The sequence below is a fragment of the Telmatherina bonti genome (assembly GCF_933228915.1).
Source record: "Telmatherina bonti genome assembly, chromosome: 20".
NCBI lineage: Eukaryota > Metazoa > Chordata > Actinopteri > Atheriniformes > Telmatherinidae > Telmatherina > Telmatherina bonti.
The window spans coordinates 9,315,474-9,333,677 of record NC_136618.1 but is presented as its reverse complement, the minus strand read 5'-3'; the positions used below and the strand labels follow the sequence as shown (position 1 = coordinate 9,333,677).

General features: G+C 42.5%; 1 protein-coding gene across 1 annotated transcript in view; it reads left to right on the top strand.

The window, feature by feature from the left end:
• sugct (succinyl-CoA:glutarate-CoA transferase) overlaps positions 1 to 18,204 on the top strand; it is a 95,613-nt gene that overhangs the window by 12,183 nt on the left and 65,226 nt on the right. Inside the window, exons 7-9 of the mRNA XM_079259375.1 lie at positions 1,801 to 1,892; positions 2,024 to 2,167; positions 6,812 to 6,907. Of these exons, the coding sequence (XP_079115501.1) occupies positions 1,801 to 1,892; positions 2,024 to 2,167; positions 6,812 to 6,907 (332 nt within the window). The remainder of the gene's footprint in view (positions 1 to 1,800; positions 1,893 to 2,023; positions 2,168 to 6,811; positions 6,908 to 18,204) is intronic.

Below are 18,204 nucleotides of genomic sequence, written 5' to 3'. Positions count from 1 at the left end.
CATCCATCCATTCATCGTTCCATCCATCCATCTATTCGTGTCTACATCCAACCATCCGTCTATCCATCCATCCATTTGTCTTTCCATCCATCCATCCATCCATCCATCCATTCATTCGTCTCTGCATCCATCCAGCCGTCTTTCCATCCATCCATTTGTCTTTCCATCCAACCATCTATCTATCCATCCATCCATCCATTTGTCTGTCCGTCCATCCATCCATCCGTCCATCCATTTGTCTCTCCGTCCATCCATCCATTTATCCATCCATCCATCCATCAATTTGTCTCTCCATCCATGCATCCATTCATCTCTAAATCCATCCATCTGTTTTCCCATCCATCCATCCATCCATCCATCCATCCATTCTTCTCTGCATCCATCCATCCGTCTATCTATCCATCCATTTGTCTTTCATCCATCCATCCATCCATTCGTCTCTGCATCCATCCAGCCGTCTTTCGATCCATCCATCCGTCTATCCATCCATCCATTTGTCTTTCCATTCATCCATCTATCCATCCATTTGTCTGTCCGTCCATCCATCCATCCATTCATCTCTCCATCCATCCATCTATCTATCCATGCATACATGCATCCATACATACATCAGTCTATCTATTCATCTATCCATCCATTTGTCTCTCCATCCATCCATCTATCCATCCATCCATCCGTCTTTCCATCCATCTATCCATCTTATTGCCGTTTATCCGGGGTCGAGTTGCGGGGGCTGCAGCCCAGGCAGAGAAGCCCAGTTTTCTCTCTGCACATTCATCATCTCATTGGGGGATCCCAGGGCGTTCCCAGAGTAGAGAGATATAATCCCTTCAGCGTGTCCTGGTCCTTCCAGGGGTCTCATCCTGCCTGAATGTGCCCAGAACCCCCTTAACCAGAGAGGCGTCCAGGAGGCATCCTAACCAGATGCCCAGACCATCTCATCTGGCCCCTCTTGATGTGGAGGAGCAGCAGCTCTACTTGGAAACTGGATGACCGAGATCCTCACCCTATCTCTAAGGAAGAGCCTGGCCACCCTGCGGAGGAAACTCATTTCAGCCGCCTGTATTTGTGTTCTTGTTCTTTCAGTCACGACCCACAGCTCGTGAGCACAGGTGAGGGTAGGAACATCCATCCACTGGTAAACCAAGAGCTTCGTCTTCTGGCTCAGCTACTTCTTCACCACTGCAGACACTACACCAATCTGCTGGTCGATCTCACTCTCCAACCTTCCCTTACTTCTGATCATGCTTATTGAACTCCAGGGAATCGAAATGCTCATTGCTAATGTAAACAGCTCCAGGCTACAATCAGAACACTTATTGCAAATTAAATTTGTCTTAGAAGCCACACTGTACACCATTAGTAATAATAGTAACAATAATAAGGTCCAGTAAAAGTTATCCAGTAGAATAGTTGGTCAACAATGAGTCTTTTATCCATAGAACTGTGTTTTAGGAGGATTTTGAGGCATTAAAGCAGCTGCTGTGTTTCCTTTTGGACTGTCTGCGTTGGTTTGGATTAAGATGCTACTGATGCCTCATTCCTCCTCCGTTTCTGTATTTGTGCCTCAACGTGTGACACACACATCAGAGAAATGGCTTCAGGTTGAAAGGTGTGTTGGAGTTTGTGAGCATCTTAAAAAGATTTAGTTTGGTGTTGACGTGAAGCGAGCCGAGCTCTTCAGGAATCGCAGCTGGAATGCAGTTTTCCTGGAAAAAAGTCTGATTCCTGCTGCGTTTCCTCTCAGGTCAAACCAGCCCACCGGTGACGAGGCAGTGATCTGTGTGTGTGTGTGTTCAGGTTATGGACAGACCGGGCCTCAGGCTCAGAGTCCAGGCTACGACTCCATCGCCTCGGCGGTGTCGGGGATGATGCACATCACTGGTCCGGAGGTCAGTTTGGTCCAGTTTAACCACTTTAGCTCGACGTGTTTTATTAGTCTGTAGAAGAAACTAACTGTCAATCCACATGAAGGGAGAATTAGCACATGTCCACTTCCAACAACGCAGCGCTCCTCCTGCAGGACGGAGAGCCGGTGCGTCCAGGTGTCGCCATGACCGACCTGGCCACGGGGCTGTACGCACACGGAGCCATCATGGCTGCCCTGCTGCAGCGACACAGAACCGGGAGAGGCGTTCACATCGACTGCAACCTGCTGTCGTCACAGGTATGAAAACGAATCAGACACATGGCTCAGGTACAAGCAGCCAATCAGCTTTCAGCTTTACCAGCTCTTTCATGTTTGGTGGGTTTTTGGTCTGTTTGGATTTTGCTTGATTTTGCCATCAGAGCTACTTTTTTAAAAAAAATTTTTTTTAAACACATTTTTTAAGAACTTAATACTGAAGAACAGCTTCGTCCAGAGCTGCAGCTGCTCCCAGTTTGCTCCCAAAACTCCCCTGCAATATGTGGGGGGGGGGTTATTGTCACCCTGGAGGATGGAGTCAGGATAAATTGTGGATGGCATCATATGGGAGTGATGTATAATACAACACCAGCTGGGGTTATTAAAGGGGAAAACAATCAACCAAACACAGATTTCCATGTTTTTACTTCATGAAACGGGTCACAGCTTTATAAAAGGGCGTTTTTGTTAAAAGGGAGTTTTTTCCTTCCCACTGTCGCCAGTGTGCTCGCTCAGGATGGGAGATTGAGTTGGACTCAACTCAATCTGTTGGTTTCCTTATATAGACTATTATGAATTGGCTTTCATTGTGTTTTTTTTTCTCTATCTGTAAAGCGTCTTGAGACGGCGTTGCCGTGATTTGACGCTATATAAATAAAGCTGAATTGAATTGAATTAAACATCGAATAAAAACCATCAACAGACTGGATAAAAACCCAAAAGTTCTTCCACTTTGCACCCGAACAGGACACTTTTCTTCAACTCCAGCTGGTTCATGGTGCTGTGTTCAAGGTCTGCTGTAAATCACATGACTGCACAGATAAGCAAAATATCAAAGTGGGTGTCCTGATGCTGTGTGATCAATAACTAACCCGGAAAGCTTCAGTTGTTCAAACAAACCTCTAATTTATCCCCAGAGTTAAGTAAAACAGTCAGAGTCTCGGGGACGGATGGACCAGGACTCAGTCTGGACTCTGAAGTGTTTGGGATGCTCGGGGTGCGTTTGATTTCTCTGTCAGGATGTGCTGCTTGTGTGACAGTGTTGCTTTTAAAACGGTGTTTTATGTGTCTGGTTAGCTTTTTATTTTTTATTTTTACTGCTGTGAGTTTAAGTATGAGGAAAGAAACAGACCTCCTCATGTTGAAAATGTTTCAGCAGCTCAGACGGGTAGAAGACGTCCAAACTCATCAGATGAAGATGGACTGAAAAACTGAAACAACAAAAAAATAAATGTATTATTTACATTTTTTTTTTTTAATCTATAATTCCTTTTTTTGGTTTCTACATAATTTTGATCTCATTAAATATAATTCAGTTCCACTTTAAGTAGATTTGTTCATTTATTTTATTTCTAATATTTAAAGTTGAATTTACTGTGTGATGTTCTGGCGGCCTGTCCGGGGTGGACCTGCTGCTCACCTGGTGGTTGGTGGGATAAACTCCACCTTCCCGTGACCCTGATGGACCAAGCATTATAGGAAATGAATGAATATTTCATTTATAGTTTTATTTAATGTTATTTTCAATTTTAATTTTTATTTTCTATCTAATAATCTAAATTAATAAATCTTTTAGTAAAGTTTTTTTTTTCCATTTGATGTATTTTTAATCTATTTTGATATTTTTTATTGTATTTTATTTTATTTTATTTTAGGAAGTTTCTTTGTGGGAAATAAAGCAGCAGTAATAAAAGCTATTTACATTCTGGTCAATGTTAAATTTGCCTGTTTTCTCCACAGTGGACTGAAAGCTGCTGCTATGTCTTAGTTCAGAATCCATCTGTCCATTTTCTTCCCCACTTAGTCCAGTTCAGGGTCGCAGGAAGCTGGACTCTATCCCAGCATTCATTAGGTGAAATTCAGGTCCACCCTGGACAGGTCGCCAGTCCGTCACAGGGTAAACACAGAGAGACAGACAACCACGACTCACATCGTCTCCACGGGTCAATTTAGAGAACCAGAAACACGGTGATTGACAGAAAATCCGCTCAGGTGGGTCCACATAAAGAAAAAACACAAAAAAACCTGAAAAAGAAAAAATATACAAAGCTATCATTAAGACACTTTTACTGTTCAAGGCTTTACTTCCAGATTCAGAAAGAGTCTCATCTAACAGACATGTGCTGACTGAGCCGACCCCCCCCCCCCCACATGCACATGCAGTAATGAGCTGCATTCATCAGCAGTAATTACCATAAACATTTTCATCTTTAATATGTGAGTGATTAGAGTCAGGTTTCATTGTGTCAACAGGCAGAGCCGTTGATCTGATTGTGATTAGCAGCAGCCGGGCCTCTGTGTGCTTCCTTAATTATGTTTCCTCTCACACTGTTATTATCTGATGGAAGCTGTTTGAATCGGTTCTTTATGAAAGATTCGTATCTGAAAAGGTCCGACGGGTCTCCGCCCTGCGACAGCTGGAGAAGCACGGATGCTTTCCAGGTTCTGGGAATGATGCTGGAAGACTGAAAACAAAGAAACTGGCTGTGGTTGGACATAATGAGGAACTTTATCTCATCAGGACGGGGTCTGTTTCCAGTCGGGGTTCAGCAGAGGTTTGTGGACGTGAGGCGGAAACAGATCTCTCTGTTTTCACCTTTTCTGTGGGTTTAACGTCGGACAAACCCGTCACATGTCAGTGGACGTGCATCTTCCCTCGTCCTTGCAGACAAGTGCCACCATATTTACTGGGTTGACTGGTGACCAGTTCACACTGCAGACTGACACACAGATCAGGAAGTGGAACTTAAACACGGTTTTCCTGATTATTGATGGGAAAAATAAAAAGAAGAGGCTAAATGAGAAATAACACTTCAAATCCACCTTATACAAACTCTTAAACTCAAGTTTTACTGAAACGTTTAAATGTCCTCCCAACCTGACAGGAAGTGACATCACTGCTGTTTTATGGGGACATGTACGGAGTGTGTGTTCAGCGTGTGTGTCATGCAGCTGTAAAAAGCTTCAAAGCTCCGTCCTTCATGTTTTCCTGAGCTGACAGTTTTACTGCCAAGCTGCAGCAGCTTTAGACATTTCCAGAAGCTGCTGCGTTCAGGTCTTCAGACTGCGGTTAAAAACTTCATCCAAACCTGAAAGTCCTGGACCCAGATCACAGGAAAGATCTGGACTGGTTGCTACAGAGATCTGGTCCACAGTAAAGGAAAACCTCGGCAGCCGTTGAGCTGAAACTTTCAGGGTTTTTTCTTTTTAAAAAAAATTTTTTTTTTTTTTCCTATAAATTTTCCTCAACCAGCGCTGTAACGGATAAACAGCGTCTGGAAGTAATCAGAGTGACTCTGACTAACCCCGGGGAAAGTTCAGCTGTCCTCGTACGAACTTCCTAAATGAACGTCAGGATCTAAGTGTTGAAAAGCGTCAGTCAGGAGACGGCAGCGGGCATTTCCATGACAGAAGCAATAAACAAAGTGGGAAATGAGAAGGTCAGCTGTGAGGAGACAGAGAACTGGACAAGCACTGAAAACTGGTGTGAAGAAAAGGCATCATCTGGCCAAGAGGCCATCAGCCAGACCGAAGGAGCTGCAGGGATCCTGCTTGTGTTTTACATGAAACGACATTCTTCCTCATGTCTGGACAGCAAGCTGCAGCCTGTTCTTCCAAAGGAGAACATCCAGACCTGAATCAGTTTGCTGGCTGCAGTTCCAGCAGGAAAGACATCACTGTGGAACATTAAAGGAACATGAAATCTACAGTAAAGCATGGTGGTGGAAGCATCATGCTCTGTAGATGTTTTTCTGCTGCTGGCGCTTAATGCACCCTGAAGAGAATTCATTAACTGTTCCAAACAAAGTTTTGTGATTCAATTTAATTAAAAAAAATAATTTTTAATTTAGGTCTAATTTTAAAATGTCAAAAAATATTTTAATTTTAATTTTATTTATTTTTTTAAAAATAGTTTTCATTTTTTAACAGTTCATTTAATTTTAAATTTGTTTTAAACAATTTTAGTTTATTAATAAAAACTTATTAAAATTTTAATTTTATTAAATGATTTTTGTTGTTTTAAGTAGAAATATTTTTATTTTAGTTTTAATTTAACTTGACTCGTGTCAAGTAGAATTTCAGCTTTTTTTTAAATTAAAATTTTATTCAATTTTAAAATTGTTTTTAATTTTTATTTGAGTTTATTAGATTTTTATATATAAATTTGATTTAAAATAATTGCATTTAAAAAAAAAGATATATATATATATATCAGTGTTTTAGTTAAAATATACATTTTATGTTTTAATTTTTCTTTACTTTGTTTTATTTTGATTTAAAATATGACAGAAATAATTTCTTTACCCTGATATTTTAACATGAGTGTGTAGCTTTTAGATCCACTTTACTTCTGAATCCAAATAAATTCTGGTTTAAAACACTTTTAGCATTTCAGCTGAGTTTGTCAGAGACGGTGTGTGTTAATGGAAATATTCTGTCCCTGACGACGTGTTGGGAGGACAGATCAGTGTTTTGTTAATGTCTGCACTTTAAAGACAAGATGCAGAAAATGTGATCCTATCATCATTATTTGAAACGTAGAAACAAAGGTCAGTCAAAGTTTATTTTTCCACCTGAAGTCCTCAGCTGCAGGTAACCTGATGAACCGGCAGCTGGAAGGAGAGCTGCTGGTTTTCCTCCGACCGCCATCGATGACAGCAGTCTGTGTTCTCCTCCTCCTGTCAGGTTTCCTGCCTCAGTCACATCGCTGCAAACTACCTGAACGCTGGGAAGGAGGCGAGGCGATGGGGGACGGCCCACGAGAGCATCGTACCGTACCAGGTGACACACCCAACCTAACACTACGTCTGTCCAGCTGTAACTTCACTGTTCACGCAGTTATTGACAAAACGGCTTTGTCTTCTAGAAAACGGACTCATCGAAACGGGTTGAAGCAGCAGCTGTTGATTTTTTAAAATGAGCCGCTCTGTCATGATTATTCAGTTTATAACGTTTCGATGTGCAGATATCACAAATTCCGCCACGGTAAGACTTTAATTCATCGTCCAACGCCGACGCTGGAGGCAAGTAGGGTGTGATGTCGTACAGAGTGACAACAGGGTGGGATTTAAACTGCCAACCTATAGTCATTAGATAACCCACGAATGGAGCCAAACTGGACTGGAGCTGCTGCTTCATATGTATACATCATGGTTGTTATGGATGTATCTCATATTAAACCTGACTGGATGTGGAGATGTTCGAGCTCCGTATCCATGACGATGAATGTTGTACACGAGACTGAGCGGCGAGTGAGACGGTTTGAAAAGAAGCCTCCATGGCTCTTTAACATTCACATATTACTGCTTCAGAACTCCTCGCAGCTGCCTCCGCTGCTCCTCGGTGAGCGAAGCGAGCCTCGCGAGGCTCTGCGCACATAAAAACTTCTGTTTAATCATAATTATTTTGCAGTTTGCGCCGAAACGGATCAGCAGGTTTGCATGTGTCTGACGATCCGTCCTTCAGGGAACACGAACAATCTGTGAATAATCTCAGAAGATGAATGCTGTGGAAGCTCTGAGTCAAATTAGCACAATTATACAACAGTTAGAGGTCATTAGTGTCCCGCTGTCTGCATGGAAGTGATTCATGTCTGCAAGCTCTCTGATCAAACATGTTTTGAACTCCTCTGAGCTGCAGTAAAACCTGCGAACGCGCAACATCTCCCATGTTTATGTGGCTTCTGAGTTTTTCAGTTTTCATCTTTACAGATTGGTGCTTCACATTGTGAGACGGATCATCACTCACATACAGATAACTCAGAGTTTCCTGCTGTTGAAAGCCATATTAAAGAATCCGCTGCCTAAATTCCCTTCTGTCGTCGCTCATTTTTCACTTTATTAAAAACATCTGAGACTCAAGTCAAACACATTCCTCCCTCGGCTTCTCTGTGGCGTCGTTAAAGCATGAGTTATCTGCTTTCTGCAAAGCACAAACACCCAGAGCACGCAGGGCTGTCGGCTGGATATTGTCGCATGAAGAGCATGGACGTCCTGCACCGGCTTTCAGACATGGCTACAGGTCTGAGAGGGCGGATGTCAGAGTGTGGCTTTACTTTCAGATGATGCTGCAGGAGTTTGCTCCAGGCGTCACCACTCAACCAGTTTCTGCCTGCTTCTGACAGCAGGTGGGACAAGGTGGGCTTTTACTGCGACTTCAGGATAAGCCTCCTTAGAGTTCGTTTTCTAACTATTTAAATATTGTTTGATTGATTACATTTTTTAATGAATACAAAGAGTAGATTCTTGGGATACCCCCTCAGTGACCACTTTGTCCGGTCTGTCTAGTATCGTGTTGGACCCTTGGTTTTCCACTAAAACTGTGAAATGTCTGGTGTCTTACGGTGCATACCCATCCGGATAGTCCGCTAGACTCGGTCTGATTGGGGACTTGGCTCAGTTGTAGAGGGGTGTATCCATATGAACCAAGATCATGTTCAAGCTGTGCTTTAGTACTTTACGAGCCAAGGCATTAGAATAATTTATCCCCATTCTCACCTTTAGTGGCGCTGCACTAGTTTTTAGCAAAAGATACAACACTGGCACGAAGAAGAAAACTCCACCTGCGAGTTAAACATGGAGAAGAACTGTCGCTGTTTTGGGTTTTTATTGTGTCTTATGCAAGAATCCTGCAGAAATACACTGCAACAATGGACGCAGTATGAACAACAGACGAGACAGAGGACCCTTAACGACATCGCTATGTATTTACCCACAATGCAATGCTACGCCAAATGCAGGAGGGACTTTTTTAGTCGTCGGCTTTCTGTATTTGGTCCACTTGGAACGGGCCAAGACCTGCGTTTGTAGGCGGCCCGAGTCTGCTTCTTTGGTCCGAATCAGAATTTATTTGGTGCGTTTTACCAAACGAAGCGGACAAATGGACTCTGATTCAAATAAAAAATGCTGGTGTGAATGTGTCCTTAGATTCAACAATGCAGAATCATTCCTCAGATTTTGCTCCATATTGACATGAAGTATCACACAGTTGCTGCACAGCCATGGTGAGAATCTCCGGTTCTACTACATCCTACAGGTTTTCTACTGCAGCAGCTCCCAAACTATTTTCCTTGAGGACCGCCTAACCCCCCCAGTGGACCGCCCTGCCCCACCCTGTCTTAAAACCATGCTTGGTTTTCTGCTTTCACTGGACAGATTCCCGTCCTATGGTGAAGCTAGAGTTAGATTTCAATAAAGTTAAATTCACAACATATAACCCTACTTTTTGTTATTTAAAGGACTATGTAACTTCTGACCCAGAAATCAGCCTAATGTGAGTAATAATGGATGATTTCTGGGGTACACAGAGCTTGACACGTGTCCGTGGTCCAAGGTTCTGCCGTCTTCAGAAACCAGACGTTGGCTATGGTTACATGATGCTTTTTAATTCAGAATTAATCATTCAGAAGTAAATAATTCAGAATTAACGTATTCTCCTATGAGTTTACATGTAAATAATAATTCTGAATGAATGTTTACATGAAACACCTCCTTACTTAATTCCTCTTTAGAGCGGCGGGTTGGAAAGGGTTCTGATTGGACAGAGGGTGCACGTGACGTATGACGTCTACCGGAAATAAACAAAGTTGGCTCCCTGCTTCCCAACTTTTCAGTCGTAACTTGTAAAAACTACAGTTTCACCGCTATTTCTATTATAATTTTGAAGTAGCAGCTCAACACGAGCATACTACTTCACTTTTTGCAGCAACAGAGAAGGAAAAGAAAGACAGACCACCGAACTCAGAGCAAAGTGTCATCGGGAATGAAGGTTTACATGACAGAGGACTTAAATAGTTTTAATAATAAACCAGACACTTACATCGGAATTCAGTTTAATTCCGAATAGAAACTAGTATCAGGAATTAAGTGTTCACATGGTCGTTTTTCATTCCGTTTAAAGTGGAATCAACTTTTATTTGGAATTAAAGAGGAATTAAAACTCCCATGTAAACGTAGCAATTATAACTTTGTAGGAGCGGATCCGTCTTTCATGGGACCATGTGACCTGAAGCGCTTTGCTTTGTAATCCCCCCATTAACACGGAGGGTTCTGCTTTTTCCTCCTCTTCCAACCAAAGTTTGTCATGTCTGAACGAAGAAGGAAGATAAAAACGGTGTCTGTGGAGGCCACAGAACGATTGGTTGACTTTTATGGTTGTCATACTCTGTTCAGCAGGAGCATGGAGCTAAGTCGACAACCTAAATAAAAGCAGCTGTATGAGTGCAAGCAACCAGACAGAAAGGTGTAGAAAGAAAGAAAATGAATTGTTTCTCCTTGTTCCTCGTTCTCGCGCCTGTTCTGAACGTTTCTGATCCATACTGAAGTTATTTTGGTCAAATGAACATTTTAATCTGCTTTAAATGGAAACAATCAATGAAAAGAAGAAGTTCTCTGCAGTCGGAGTCCTGTTTCATATCAGAGCCTTCAGTCTGCTTCACATTACCGCCTGAGCCCGAGGACATGTTACTGGTATTATCAGCTTCATATGTGGACGTGCACATTGAAGCATCACACACACACTTTCACATAAACTCCCAGTTCCTCCTTCATCTCGGTGTGAACGCGGCGGCGGCTTGCTTTATGTGGTCACGGCCGCAGCTTTACTGTCCGACGCTCGGCTCTGATGCTCATGTGAACTGCCTTACCCACAATGCCGCGCTTCCTCCCTCTTCTTCACCCTCCTCCAGGCGCCGGAGATGAAAGCAGAACGGACGGGTTCACGGGAGATCATGACAGTCGAAACAACAGAATTAGCGGTGTTGTGGTTGCAGCTCTGGCAGGAGGATGATGGAGCTGAAGGAGGCCGCCTCCTCCTCCTCTTCCTCTGGAGCTTTTCATGCTCACATCTTCATCCCCTCCCAAAACAGAGACATCCACCGTGTCAAAGAGGAGACACATGAGAGAGTCGGAGTGAATCAGATCCTTCAGATGGTTTAATGAGTGGAAGCGTTCTGTCAGCAGATATTAAACCTGAAGCAGAAACATGTTTTCAACAGAGCAGGCAGGCAGACAAAACAGGTCGGGCGTTTGAAACCCGATGAAGCTGCTGGCGGACCTGCGCCGCTTCCCGCTGACCTGGCTGCATCTGAACGGGATGGCGACGTCCGAAAAAGACCTGCTGCACGTTTAAAGCACGTCCAATCAATCTGTCTGTCCATCCATGGGTCTGTCAGTCCATCCATATGTCTAGCCATCCACCCATCCATCCATATGTCTGCCCATCCATCCACCCATCCAATAATCCATCCATTTGTCTGTCCATCCATCCATATGTCTGCCCATCTATCCATCCATCCACCCATCCAATAATCCATCCGTCTGTCCATCCATCCATATGTCTGCCCATCTATCCATCCATCCACCCATCCATCCATCCATTCATGTCTGCCCATCCATCTATCTGTCTCTCTGTCTGCCCATCCATCCACCCATCCAATATTCCGTCCGTCCGTCCATCCATCTATCCATCCATCTATCCATCCGTCCGTCCGTCCGTCCATCCATCTGCCCATCCATCTATCTGTCTGCTCATCCATCCATCCATCCATCCATCCAATCACAGCCAAATCATTACAACCTAATGGAAAACAATGCTGGGAGGAAATCAGCTGCAGTCCTTTGTGTTTATTTGGTTTAGAGGTAAAGAAATGCGTGGAACCATGAAGAGGAGCTAAAAACATCTCTACATTATTGCAGTGATGGAAAATAGTCAGGACTTTGCATCATGCAAAGAGTCCTGCTTTATGATCTGTGAGATGTGTATTTCTGAACCTTAATGAACTTTCCTGAATCAGGCAGAAGCACTGCTGAACTTTGGTAGATTTCCTACCAATGACGGCTAATTCAGCACTTGTCTGCTTCCTGTCTCCTCTCAGCGATCTCTCAAGCCAGTAAAAGTCAGTCCAGTGTTGACTGTTGTGTCATCTTTGGCTCTTTCTTTTTTTCTTCCTGAATCTTATCCTTGCTTACCTCGATAATGTCCTCTTGCATTTCTTTCATGAGTCAGCCATGTTGCCTGCTAAAGATGCACAGTGTTGATATCCACTTGCTGATGTGTGATGTTCAAAGTAAAATTCAACTAAGATGTGATGCTCCAAGCTGGAAAACAAAGTTGCAGAATGTGGTTTCTCAGCCTTGGGATGTTGCTTGGCAACAATAAACACAAGAATGTACATTTTAAAACATCACTATGCCATCAAAATGATTCAGAAACACATATTTGAAAGTAAAAAACCATCACATAACTCAGATCCACCATTAAACCATCACAGAACTCAGATCCACCACCATACCATCACAGAACCCTAATCCACCATCATACCATCACAGAACCCTAATCCACCATCATACCATCAAGCCCAAGTCCAACCTTGTACCATAACAGAACTGTTCTTTTGGATTTGTTGCTGACAACGGTCTGGATGATTTTTTTTGCTTCATTTCTTCCAACAAGGATCTGGAGGAGTGACTGGTCCGACCACAGTTAAGGGTTTCACTGTGTGATGGTTCATCCCAGAAGCCTCTGAGTCCAGAGAAGTCAATGCCTCCTCTGGACCAGATTAACGCAGATTCTTTACTGCACAGTAAAGTTTGTAAATGTAACCGCCTGATGATGGTTTCCACAGTCATCCTTCTTATCTGGTTCCATCAGCTGGTTCTTGATGCAGATCCATCAGAGCGATCAGAGATCACGGTGTCCAGCTCAGACTTGCTCCTTTGTCCTTGACACACTGAAATTCTTCCAGATGGTTTGAATTGTTTATTGATTTCTGACTTAATCTTTGAGGAAAATCATTTGAAACTTTTCAGTGATGTTCTTTGGAAATCTTGTGAGATTTTCAAGGATGCTGCTTTTTGATTGAATCATCATTGATTGAAAACTGTACATAGTGCTGTCCCGCTTTTTATTTTATAACATTTTGCCATCTGAAATGGGAAAAGTGGTGTTACCAAATAAAATTAAATAGGTAAAACAGAACATATTGGCTTCATACTGCTGTGTCTTTTCGAAGCATCAGCATAAAAATATCACTAACAATTATTATGTCTTGTTATTTCTGTAACAAACCAGAATGTACGGCTGTAGAGCGAAAACTCCTTCCTCCATACACCTGAGATGTGTTCCATATTAAGATATTTGTCTTTATGTAGCTGGTTTTCATCGTGGTATTCAACAAATGACGCTGCACATGACATTTTTCTTACTTTTGTGTATCATCAGTTCATCCTGTCTGCAGCTAAATGAAAGTCAAAGTAAAAGTAGGCTGTTTTGGCTCCAGTTTTGGCCTCTGCCACCTACAAAGAAGAAACATCTGTCTGTTTAGCAGCTGAAAGCCACAACAGCTTGTTTCTGACTGAGTCCCCTGGTTGCTGCTGAGCAGGTCATGTACAGAGACTGAACCAGACAGGAAGTCTAAGGGAAAGTTGGATCTGAGCTGAAAGAGGCTGAGATGCTCTGCGGAGTTGCGGTTTGGATGTGGTTGAGATCCAGCAGGGGGAGGACGCCTCCCCGCTGGGACCTGACCGCTCCGCCTGCCCTCGCCCAGCTCCGTTTGGGGTTCTGTGGCTGAATGTCCCCGTGTGGACCACGTTACCCACAGTTCCCTGAGGCGGGGGATGAAAGCGAGGCTGTGGTCGAAGCGGAGTGCGGAGAGCAGTGTGACCAGATGGTTAGCGGTCTGAATACACACCGAGCTGAGCGCGTGTGTGTTGGGACGTGCCACTGCAGCTAACACTCCTTTCATGTGGTGATGAGTTATTATCTCAAGCAATTGTGAGAGATGAGAGGAAATATGACTTGAGGGAGAAAAAGGGTGAAGAAAATTAAAAAGAGAGAGAAAGAGGAGATTCAGGGATTAGTCCTGGCCTTTCAGCCAGGTTCCCTCTGGAGTCCCTCAGGTTATTAAACCCAAAACCATCATCATCTAACCCATAACACTACTATTTAATCAGGATAAATTTCATATCTACCTGCTGGGATGGATCAGCTTATTAAAAACCATTCCAGTCCTTTGAGTCAACAAGATGAAAGCCGCCTCTCAACCTCCAAAACTACTGCAAATAACAGGAGTCAGGTTTCCATCCTAATCTCATGCAGATGTTCTCCCAACGTCCAGGAAAGTCACAACTGTGAAAGAATGCTTGATGATGGTTTGATGGAGATAAAGCAGGTGCTAATTCTGCTGGCAGCGCTCTGAAACCACCACAGAAGAAGAGGATGCAACAGATTTACAGCTCAGATGTCGAAACTGGAGCATTTGGGTCGCTTTTCTCACCACGCCTCACTCATCTGATGCTTTCATCTCTTCATTGGATTTAGGGATGATGAAGTCATATGACTGATGGAAGTCATTGTGAACTCCATCAGGTATCGGTCCAGTAGAACTGAGCCGGATTCATCACTGAGGTTCTTTCTTGCATGCAGGTCAATGTGAACGATGTGGAGGGAGGAAGAATCTGAATCTTTTACTATAAGAAACACACCAATTTAACTAAATAAAACACTGACAGCACCATCTGCTCAGGCAACATGCCAACCAATCTGCTGGCCCAAAAGAATAAAAAATGAAAACTAAATAAAATCTATTCCTTCATCACAAACAAGGACGATGTTGTGAATTATGTTATATTATCCAAAAAGTGTGAAACAACAAAGTAAAATTTTATGTAGCACCTTTTGAGAATACAGGAAAAACAACCTATAACAGTTAAGACTACATTAATAATGAATAATAATGATAATTATGAATGGAACCATGATGTAGCAACTGTAAACAGATGTAGTTCTAGTTGCTTTTTTCTAAACTTTTACAGTCTGCTGTCTGCAAACTGAGGGGAGTGAGGGTTCCCAAATCCCGGAGCAACTACCGAGAAAACTCTGTCACCTTTAGTTTTCAGCCGTATGAGGTGCAAACAGCTGGCCTTGGTCAGGGACCTGCTGGGGACATGACAATGTGAAAGTTTCCAGACGTATGCTGCTGCTTGAGCATTAAAACCCTGTCATAATGTACATACTGTACATATTAAACTCTGGAGAGGATGGAGAGCTAGATGGAAAGTCCAATCATCCATGTTTTGGTTGTGTTTATCCATGATGTGGGTAAAGAGTGTGAGCTGATCCCACAATGCCCTTTGTAGTCCGCTTGATATTTGGTTCACTTGCAATGAACCGAGACTTGCATTTGTAGGTGGTCCGAGTTTGCCTCTTTGACCCGAATCAGAATATGTTTGGGTATTCACACTTCCCCAAACGAAGCGGACTTTCCGAGCAAGCTGACAAGGATTTGCATCAAACGACGAAGTGAATGTGCTTTAAAACTCCAGCAACAGGTCTGCTAACAACGCTAAACTTCTCCCTTGAACTATTTTTTATTCGTGAGTTCCTGCCATCTGATTCACAATCAGCTCATATTTTCTATTAAATGGTAAAATGTCTCCGTTTCATCATCTATGTTGTTTATCTTCTACTGGGAATAAAATATAGTTTCATGAGATTTATAAATCATGTATATTTATTTATGTTTTACACAGCATCCCAACTTTCTTGGAACTGGGGTTTGTACAAGTTGGCAATTTCCACACTTATTCACCAAATACACACAAGTCTGTGTGTAAGTAAATGATAAATGATCCAACTGAAACGAGCAGCCCACTGAGAAAAGCTTTCATTTTACTGCCTCAGTATGATTCAGTGTTAACTTTATGCTCTTTCAGTTTTTATTCAAATAATACTCAAACATGTGACCAATTTTAAACCACATAAAACTCTTTTGCAGCTCTAAATGGTTCCCAGTGACCAAGAAAAGTCTGCTGTGGTTTAACAGTTACGATGCATGTCACCCAGTCTTTAATCAACTGCTGTCACATCTCCACCACCTCCTATCAAATCCAATACCAGTCATAAAATATTAAAAATACAACAACAATAAACATCTCATTATGACTCAAAGTCTGAAAAAAATCTGCTTTTCCTGATTATTGGGCGAAGCCCAGAATCCCACCAACCAACCCAAGCCAACAGACGTTCCAGTGAAGCACATTTCTGTCAGACTCAATACTTTTCATGGCATAATAAAATGCCTCAGTTTCATTATCTGACATGTTTGTGTTTTTGTTGGGAGTAAAATATGTTTATGAGCTCTGCAAATCCATATATTCTGTTTTTATTTATATTTTACACAGCGTCCCAACTTTTTTGGAATTGGGATTGTAGATTCCACAATATGTTGGAAACACTCCCAAGAATGTTGGATGTAGATCTGGTGACTGTGGAGGCCGTTGGAGGACAGTGAACTCATCGTCATGGTGGAGAGGATGTGAGCTTTGTGACATGGTGCATCCTCTTGTAGAGCTGGTTCCATTAACCATGCACTCATCTTTAAGCCCCAAATAGACAATCTAGTGAAGAAACTTAAACTTAGATGAATTTAGTTTCTCCTTTGAGGTGATAAAATGACAAGTGTCTGCAAAATTTATAGACTATGGAGATCTGTTGAGTGCTTCAATCCAAAAACCCTCGCCCAGGAGCTTCAATTCAGCTCTTCAGACATCTTAGTGTCCTGCTGTGGTCATAAAGGGATGGACATGGTTAGCAGCAATACTCAGGTAGTCTTTGGTGGTTAACCCATGCCTCGTGCGAAATAACGGGCCATGAAAAAACATTACCCCACTAATGCCTTGAACCAGAAAACTACTTAAAATGTAATGCTAGTGCTCTGGAAGAAAAGTTTCAGAAACTGTACTGCTGGGAGATTTTTGGAAAGTGAGCTTTGAATAACCGTGAAGCATTATCATGATGGAGTTCGTAGCTCAGATAACAGCGTTCAGTTATTAGGAAAGAGTGATGAGGTGGTTGTCTTTCATGATGCGGTCCAAGATAAAGCTCCATAACTGAGTGCTGCAGAGAACAACAGGCAGAGAGCGTTGTGTTGATTCAACTAGAACAGTTTATTTTCACTCCACATGGCTGCTAATGTGGCACCGCTGTGAATTTTTGCTTTAAAGGAAATTTTAGATGAATACAGACGGTAGAACTCAGTGTTTATGTTTCATTGCTCCCTCTGAGCCGTCTGATGACATAAATCATGAAAAATTACTTGCATAACTTGAGAAAAAGAATTGCTGTTTTGAGGGGAACACACCAGACAAAGGCATAGAATCTGAAAAGTTCTGTTTCGGCCTGTCCCATGTCGGTAACGCTGTTCTGCAGGGAGGTTCTGTATTAAATCTCCTTCCAAATGACTGTAAATTTATTTGTATGACTGAGTCTGTTGGCTGGCAGGCTTCATTACCACTTCAATCAATTTATGGATGACATACAAAGGATTTTAAGCGTTTAAGTTTCCTAAACCCAATGTTTTCTTATCAAAGCTGTTCTTTATGGTGGCAGAAGTCCAGATGAGCCAAACATCCTGGCGTCATGTCGGATTGCTTCAGTCATTCCTGACCTGCAGCCTGGAAGAGTCATTACTGACCATTTTACTGACGAATGACACAAGACAATGCTTTGCTTGCATGGGAAACTTTACAGTCAAATAGATTAAATCACATTCTTTAGAAGATAAATAAAAATGAGTCCTAAGATTCCAACCAGTGCCCTGGTTATCATCAATTATGAAGGTAGGACAGGACCAGGTGGGGACAGAAATCCCAGTTTGTAGGATGAGTTCCAGTCTGATGGGTGTAAATGAGACCTGTTTACATGTTAGAATTTTTAAGGTTTAATGTGCATACAGGAAAGTATTGGAGAGTTCAGTCTTGCCAAACTCAGAATATTTCATCTTAGTTACAAAAGGTCCTTCTGGATTCAGCAAATGGCAGAATGTTCTCTTCTGCAGTCATATAGCTGATGCTTTTATCCAAAGCGATTTACATACACACTCGTATCCCAATTGGCAAATCAGGGGGCAACTTGGGGGTTTTAGTGTCTTGCCCAGGGACACTTTGACACATAGTCAGGGGAAGCCTGGAATTGATCTCACAACTTTCCAGATGAAAGACAACTGCTTTTCCTGCTGAGCCATCCCGCCCAGGATGTACCCTTAAGACAAGTTACTGATAGTTTGCTATTAAAAATGGAGG